This window comes from Ruditapes philippinarum, unplaced genomic scaffold, assembly GCF_026571515.1.
Source record: "Ruditapes philippinarum isolate M1 unplaced genomic scaffold, ASM2657151v2 ctg1065_1_1_1_1, whole genome shotgun sequence".
Classification (NCBI taxonomy): domain Eukaryota; kingdom Metazoa; phylum Mollusca; class Bivalvia; order Venerida; family Veneridae; genus Ruditapes; species Ruditapes philippinarum.
Window position 1 is genome coordinate 5,717 of NW_026863096.1, and position 8,852 is coordinate 14,568.

The 8,852-nt window shown below is 35.3% G+C and overlaps 1 protein-coding gene across 1 annotated transcript; it reads right to left on the reverse strand.

Moving 5' to 3' along the window:
- Positions 1 to 4,398: 4,398 nt before the first annotated feature.
- Positions 4,399 to 6,651, reverse strand: LOC132721133 (putative nuclease HARBI1). Its single transcript, XM_060705387.1, has 3 exons — positions 6,620 to 6,651; positions 5,041 to 5,692; positions 4,399 to 4,476 (listed from the first exon to the last, which is right to left on the reverse strand). Exons 1-3 carry the CDS (start codon positions 6,649 to 6,651, stop codon positions 4,399 to 4,401), a joined length of 762 nt encoding a protein of 253 aa, XP_060561370.1.
- Between the last annotated feature and the right edge of the window lie 2,201 nt (positions 6,652 to 8,852).

Sequence of the window (8,852 nt, forward strand, 5' to 3'; positions counted from 1 at the left end):
AAATACTGTCTTTTAAATGTTTGAAATGAGCGTTTAGATACATGTATAATGTCGTTTATTCGTACATGAAAATTCATTTCTTTTAACGTAATTTAAATAAAATGTATTTGTCCGTTTTAGTTGCTGTGTTACACGATTGCATTTGCATAATTGACGTCATTCGTAACTTTTCGGCCATTTTCGTCAGTCTTCGGGTAAGATAATAGCCGAGGGCGTTACGATTGAATCGACCTGCCTTATGACAAATGGAACACCTCGTCGACGATTACTCATAAGCAATGACCCTTACCAAAAGGTTGAAAATTTGAGAATGACCCTATGAGAACTACTAACCTTTTTTGCGGCACTCTTTGGGATACAATTTTTTTAGATGAATTTATCTTACAAAAATTAATCGATATACGTAAAGAATTAGTTATAGCAATTTTTGGGGTATAATTCAAGTATTGCGAAACAGCAGTACTTTTGGACAATTTGCATGATGGCACATTATAAAACAATAGGCAGATGTGTTTTGCTAATACATGTACGAGTATTATTTTTCAATACTGAATGCTGTGTGTAAATTCACTTTTATTTTTCATAATATCTTCGCAAGTTGTTCTAAGCAATTGAATCAAATCTTAAAAAAAACGTTGTAGAAGTTGAGTGGAATTTCTCATAAAGTTGAAAACAACGGAGGAACGCACTTTGGTTAAATACAAATAGAGCGATACAAACCACCGGAATAGCGCACATAGGATACGAACCCCCAGAATGCTGCATTACGATACAAATCACTAGAATAGTGCATTGCGATACAAATCACTAGAATAGCGCATTGCGATACAAATCACTAGAATAGCGCATTGCGATACAAATCACTAGAATAGCGCATTGCGATACAAATCATCAGAATAGGGCATTGCGATACAAATCACTCGAAGAGTACATTGCGATACAAAAAATCAGAAAAGCTCATTGCGTAATACTATCAGAATACAAACCATAAGGATATAGCGATATCATAGCGCGCATAAAACCATTGCGATACAAATCATCAGAATGCCGCATTGCGATGCAAAGCAATAGAATAGCGCATATTGCGATGCAAACCATCAAAATAGCCCACATTGAGATACAAATCAACAGAATAGCCCACATTGCGATACAATCATCAGAATTGCGCATTGCGATACAAACCATTAGAAAAGCGCATTGCGATAACAGAATAATAACTATGTACATTGTTACACTCTTAAAAAGAGTACATCACCACAGGTTACAATGACTCTATTTGAGCAAGATGAAGATAGATAGATTTATTTCGGCATAGGAAGCATACAGACCTTTTTACGACGCGGTCCGTTGCTATGAAAAAAATGCCCGGAAGTCGTATTTTTTGGCGCATGCGCAATTTCCGTAGGGCAAAAAACCATGTCCTACATAGAAATGAATTAGAAATTCATAGACAATTCCGAGTTTGTTTAAGGTAAAAATTAGAAAGTCATATAAAATAGCTTTTAACAGAAACACAAAAGAACTGATGCCTTCAAAGCTTTGTGGCCAAGATAGCCCAAAAAGGCATGAAAAAGACGATTGTTTAAGAATTCCCCCTTACGATCACTGACCTGACATTGAGATTATTGTTGTAAAAATATATATATAGCAAATAAAGAAGTCAATTTAATTGTTGTTGAAAACGTCCATATTTAAAAAAAAATTATTACATGATATATATAACATTTTCACATAAATTTTATTAACATTTAAAATCGAGGTTAAATATCATTCTGAAAAAAAAGTCGGAACACGTGATATAATGCATTTTTAGTTTTCAGTTTAGCTAATTTTATCATTTATCCGACTTGACTGATATTTTTAAATCACATAATATATTTAAATAATTTTTCAAACTCTTGTGAAGTTAAGATGGGTGGTGGAATAACACACATTTTGTCCGGTTCCTTAATTGCAACACATGTAAATGCACGTCACGTACACCATTTGTCACTTCACAAAATCAATAAGCATTGATGAGATTGGTATAAATAAAAATTACTTAAATTACGATTTATCATTTTCATAAGTTTAAGTAATTAACTATGTCATGGTACTTAAACGATCCGGTTTTAAATGATAGTGTTAAGTAGCTGGCAAATAACAACCGGTCACGTGTCAATCTTTTTTACACTTACCGCCTCAAAGGAATACCTACGGAAGCTTCAAAGGGTCACCTCTTTTGCGATCTTTTGTGAGAAGATTTACGCTATTCGAAAAAATATAAGGCGCGAAGGCATGATATTTTAGTGTTTTCTCAAAAAATATCTCGAATAAACAAGAAAAATTGAGTTAATTGGCCAAATGTTTTCTTGCAAAAAAAGAAGCATTGCACATGACGAGTACTTTTTTGTCGAGAAATCAATAAAAGTTGTTTTTCGAAAAAAATGTAGACGCAATATGTGAAAGATTTCACTTCCTCGATAAAAATTATGACGCAATACCTAATACATTACACCTTGTCGAAAAAACATTTAATGCATTAACCTTATACATTTCTGTTGATGAAAAAATGTTTTCACAATGCTTAAAGTGTAGTCCGCTTTTCGTTATATTTTTGTCGACATCGTCTTACCTTGTCACAAAATAGTGACATTCAGGCATATTTTACTACAGAAGGCAGCATATTTATCGAAGTCATGGAGAAAGTTTTTACAGTATTGGTATGTTATTATTATCATTATTATTATTATTATTGTTATTATTATTATTATTAGTAGTAGTAGCAGCACTAGCAGTAGTAGTAGTGGCGGCGGTAGTTGTAGCATCAGAGAAAAAGCATTGGCAGTAAAAGCAGCAGCAGCAGCAAAAGCAGCTTGTTACTGCACAGTAGTAGCAGTCGTAGTAGGTACTTGTATAGGTACACGCTTTAATAATTCACTTATTCAGCTTTTCATGATAGCTTAATGTATAGTCTGTGGTTAACAGACTCTGTTCGTCCGTTGTTCATCGTCTGTAAACAAAGTTGACGTTACCCCTCTAGCGTTTCATTTTTGCTTTGATTTTGACCAGAAGTTGTATCTTAATGTAACATAGATCAAGCTAGAAAATGGGTTATTTCGGGTGAAATTCAGGGTCACAGTGACTTAAGAAATAACAAAAATGGTAAAAAATAGCAATTTGGCACACAATCCAAACACCATATGCCTTAGGGATACGGAACCTATGCTATAATAACCACCAATAGGTAATCTTGGAAACATGTAATTTTGGTCTGGCTTGCTTTATTATTTGAGTAATCTGCCATTGAAGTGGTCAAAATGGCTCAAAATTTTATTTGGAGCTTCTAGTCACTCTAGTGTTGTTATGAGTCCTAGGAATATCGGAAAAAGAACAACCTGGGGTGGTTGTCTCGAAAAATTATCGTATCGTAAAGTTGTGACAAAACTTACGATATTGCTACGATATAACTAAAATGTCCTTATTTTTTCCTTATTTTGGAAGAGCACCTTAACAATCTCGTTTCTCAAACGTTATTTACGACATCGTATATGCAAAGGTGACTTTGTGTAGTTCAAACATAGCACGGTTTTCATATTGATGCATAGATTTTTTGTAGTATTTCACATCATGGTTGAAATTAGATCAGAAAAAATGGCGGAATCAAGAAAAAGGAGACCAAACTTTTCTACAAATGAACTTGAGGTTCTTGCAAGAGAGGTGAGTAAGAGCAAATCACTTCTTTTTTAGCAAATTTTCTGACATTATCACAAATGAAAAGAAAAAAATGGGTTCAAATAACAGCAAAAATTAATTCAGTTTCGTCCTGTGAAAGAAGTTGCACAGAAGGAAGAAAGAAGTGGAGTGATTGGTCATCCGCTATTAAATCTAAGGGAGCTAAAGTAAAGCAAAGTCAACAAAGGACTGGTGGCGTGAGCAGAGACACATCCCCGTTAAGTCCTTTATAAGAAATTGTTTTAGATAAAATTTGTGTTACAGCTATCGAGGGTATTGTTGGTGGACGAGACTCGGTCGTTTATCCTGAAAGCAACGAGATGAATAGTGCAAACAACACCTCGCAAAGTAACAACTATCTGGCTAAATTGGATGATGACAGTGACAGTTCCATTCAGTTTGTACCTGTTGGGGATTCTGTTAAAAGTTCAACCCCAAAACCACTCAAACTAATAGAACTTACTCCATCCATGAACACCAGCAATAGAAAGAGAACTGCATGTAAGGCCTTGACAGAGGGTGCTCATAGCGACATTATAGATTTTGAGCGGGAGAAATTGATAATAAAGAGGCAACGACCTGAGATTGAAATTGATAATAAAGAGGCAACGACCTGAGATTGAACAGAGCAGGCTCGACATAGAACGGGAGCGCTCATGTATTGAGAAAGACATTTTAGTATCTTTAACTGACCTTCTTTCTCGTCTTCGAGGCGATTATCAAGAACAGACTGGAGAAGAGGAATCCACATTTTACATGAACCTGTAATGTTTGGTATCTTTATGTGTAAATACTGTCAGTAGTTTTAACTATTTTCTCACATTGAAAAATTATATATAGCATAATCATGAAAAGCAAATCATTTTTTATTTAATGCATGGAAAGTGAAAAAATAGCAATTTTTAACTGCGCGTTATACAAATGCACTTAAATATGACGGCTGTTTGAACGCTGCTGCACAAACACAAGTATTTCAAGTTAATTGTCACTTTCGCGGTGAAATATTTTTTATCCATTTAAGAAAAAACATGATATTTGAATTGATATGAAAAATGCCATAAAAAAACAAAAATAACAATTATTTTTCATATAAATTAAAGTTAACGGAATCATGAAAATAAAATCGCACGCCAAGTCAAGTTCGACAAAGCTATTTTAGTCATCGTTTGAGTGACGGCATATGAGTGATATTGATTTTATTTCACTGATAAAAATCAGTAGTTATCATTAAATAAATACAACATATTTTCTTTCAATTTAATGCCTAAAAAGTTTGAGAAAAAAACACACGTAGCCCCCGGATTTATGCAAGCATCTAAATCGCACCTTCCATAGTCCGAAGGTACGCTCTATAATACAGCGCGTTCTCTTGTGTGCAATATTGTATCGAATTTGTCCTTGTGTTGTGAAGTTAAGAACAGGTGTAAGTAAATATCTTTTCAAAGGATATGCACTGTCTCCTAACAACCAGCTGTCACCGTAATCATTTTCCTCGAGAAGCATTGTAGTTTCAGAATTGTTCGAGACAAACGCGTCGTGCGAAGATCCCGGCCAACATACTACAACATTCAGAAAAATGTTTTGTGAATCACATATTCCCTGCATGTTGATAGCATGAAATCCTTTTCTGGTTACATATACATGTAAATGTTCGTCCTCTGTTTGCGCTATAATAGGCAAAAACGTCCCATCCACCGCACCAAGTACATTCGGAAATCCGGCGATGTTGTGAAAACCGTCCTTGATATCATCTAACTGTTGCGTTCTTCTATCTGGGAAATTGTCATAACGACTCAATCTTAGACTTAACTCTCGAGACACATAATGAATGCTCCTTGACACAGAGTTAAGCTTAACACCATGAGCGTCCGCTATAACAGACTGGAAACTTCTGGTAGCGTAATATCGCAAAGCTATCAGAATTTGTAGAGAAACCTGAAGCGACTGGCTCTTCTGGTTGGTATTTCCTACCCCTGACCTATTTCAACACAAAGGTCTAAAATTAAATGTCTATCAAGACGATAGTTCTTCACTAGATTGTCATCGTCCATGTAAGCTAATGGGTTCTGTCTATCCCTGAAAACACGAGGGACTCTCTGTCTCTGATGGTGTATGCGTTGTAACAACAGCAAATATCTTGCCATTTTTTTTGCTTTGTAGGATGAACCGTCAATACATGTATAACCTTTTTTCAAGCATGTACATTTTTTTGTATTTTTCGTAAACGTAGACTTACGATGCTGTTATGGGGTCATTTTTTTACCGTAACTTTACGAGCTGTTTAAGATACTTCGTTAATTACGAACTCTTCGAGACAATCAGAAAAAAATGCAACGATGACCTTACGTCAGTGTAACTAACGTCGTAAGGGATACGAGGCCTTCGAGACATCCACCCCAGGTGCGTAGGTTCAATATCGGAGACAAAGGGGCCCCTTAAAGGAGACAAAATATCCATATTTCGGTCACTCTGGTTAGTTGCTATTTTCACATATCTTAAGTATAATTAGTTAGATATTGTGTCTGGATAAGTTCTACAAATACCAAAAAGCTAGTCCACATGACCTAAAATGCCTATTTTGAGCTTTTGGACACTCCTGCAAGTTCATGTATCTACAAATCTTTTGTATAATTGGTAAGAAGAAGTATAAGGAAGAGATCTGGCAATATCGGAACGACCGGGTCAGTGGGGTTAATAACTGGAACATAGGGGCCCCTTTAATGGCTTAAATTGCCAATGTTTAGCTTTTGGACACTTGTGTACATTTCCACGTACATAGTTCATAAAAGATAATAGTCGTATCAGGATAAGTTCTTAGGATTAGACAAAAAACATAAGGTCCATGTTGCTGTATTTGGTTCAGCTTTGGATGATGGCTTTTGGACTTGGTTACCAGGGTGCCTACGCTTCTTGTTCCGTGGATGGTACATGCCTCATCATCTTAAAATGCAAAAAATGGCTTTGTCCGTAGCTAGAGTTATACCAGAGGCAGAGTGTTATAAAGGTAATGTAAAGACTTTGTTTACTATAGTTTAACCTCGATTGAAAAGGTCAGCTTTATTAGCTCATGGAACACATTTTCACACACAATATCTCTCAAATCATCTCTTCTATATAATGTGAGGGAGGCATACTGCAACCGACTACCTCAGCCACCCAGGTGGGATACGAACTTCGATCTGCCTCTTCGTAGGTGAACGCCAAAGCCACTAGGCCACAGAGACAGACATACATTCAAATGTGTATAATGAAAATAAATGAAAATGTCACTATTGTTTTGGACTCTATTAAATATTTCTAAGATTTAACAGTTCATACTTTAATTCTAAATTCAAAATTTGGTAACTGCAATCCACGAGGACAAAGAGTTAAAATAATAATCAAACAGTTTACCAGAATACTTCCAAAGAATAATAAAAAGAAATTTGCAAATGCAGTAAATTATGAAACTTGGGTGCATTAATTTGAACCATTACGAAAAATTGGAAATGAAATAATGGCTACCAAAGCTATCAACAGGCCTACTATTGCTAGAACGCTCGTTGAGTGCAAAGGTTTTGTATGCAATTTTCTTCTCTAGTGAAGGTGTTGCAATTTAGTTGCCATTGAAAAACGGCAAGTTTCACTAGAACTGAAATGCCCCAACTTATAAGTCTGCCATTGTGAAAGACGTTGTGACAGAAGAAAGGTAGCAGTTTTACTGCACCCTTTTTATTCACCATATCTTGCCCCTTGCGTCATTTTTTTTCATCCGAAATTAAAAAAGTACTCGCTGGACATAGCTCTATATCACACAAGACAGACACTTGGATCTGCCTACTAGTATGCCCAAATCAACATACGTGACGCATTCCGGAAATTGATCCATCGACTAAAATTATGCATTTCTAGTAAAGGGGAGTACTTCGAAGGAACAACATAAAGAAATTACTGATTACTAAAATTTCTAACATCTACTTCAATAATAACCAATTCTTTTCGAACATTTCTCTTACTTCGACTTTGATAACTGTCACTTTTGAGCAAATGTCTTTATACGGATGTTACCTACATTCAAAAGTACGTCACATGAAAACTACGCATTCGATGTTCAAAACAGTTTTAAAATTTGCATTTAAGAAAGTTCATAGTTCTGTGTGTTATTATTTATATACGTGTAGTTGTTTAAAAGAGTCGATTGTTCCTGTTCTAAAATCCCTGAAAAAGCGTCAGTCTACGTTGCAGTAGTATTGGCATTAATGGCAATATTAAGAGCAGTAGCAGTAGTATCAGTATTTTTAGTCGTGGTAGTAACCGAAGTAGTTAAGTGCCGAAGTAGTTAAGAAGTAGGAGAAGTAGTAACAGTCGCAGTAGAAGTCGTCAGTTTAGTCGTATTCGTCGTCATCATAATTGTCGTTAGTCGTCATATGATATTTTAGTTATATTAATGTAATAGTATAAGGTAATATTCTTTGCAAAAGTACTGGTATTAATGTTATTGAATGATGCTGGTTTCTGTGAAAAATTCTGATAATTTAATTTGCTCTTTGTTTACTTTCAGGTACGTCTTGTGGCCGTTCATATCAAATCTTTCTATGGGACGACACCAGATGAGCATAGGCTATACGATTCTGTCAAAAACCTTTCAAACTTAGATATGCGTATTTGGTAATGACTGGAATGTTTTTGTTTGTTCATCATATTGTAATTTCATAAACCAAGATAAAAAAATAATGCTTAAACGTTTGAACTTGCGTAGACGTGCAGAAAGTAACCCAGAGGATATTGCTCATGGAATAGTACAGGTACATCGAGAGGGGAATTCAGGACTAGGTTACCAAGCAGCTGGGAGAATGCTGATTTTAATATATGGAATCAGAGCATATCAAAATACAGTGAGACCCTTGTGGAGTAGTCAACATGAAAGCAGGACTATTAAGACGTAGACAATATTTTAATCGAGACCCTAACTTGGTAATTCATGTCGATGAATATGATAAATTAAAACCGTTTGGAATATCAATTCATGCAGCTATTGATGGTTTTTCCCGAAAAAAAATTATGGTTGAAAGCTGCACCTTCTAATAGAAACTCTGCTTTAATTGTATTTTATTTCATGCGTCATGTAAAGAAACACGGTCAAGTACCAATAATGGTAA

Excerpts from the sequence above, each read along its gene's own strand:
- LOC132721133 (XM_060705387.1), bottom strand. The coding sequence starts at position 6,651 with ATGAGGCATGTACCATCCACGGAACAAGAAGC. Across the intron at positions 5,693-6,619 it reads CCATCCACGGAACAAGAAGC|GTCAGGGGTAGGAAATACCA; the intron begins GTAGGCACCCTG and ends GTGTTGAAATAG. Across the intron at positions 4,477-5,040 it reads GTACCTTCGGACTATGGAAG|GTTCATGTAAAATGTGGATT; the intron begins GTGCGATTTAGA and ends CAAACATTACAG.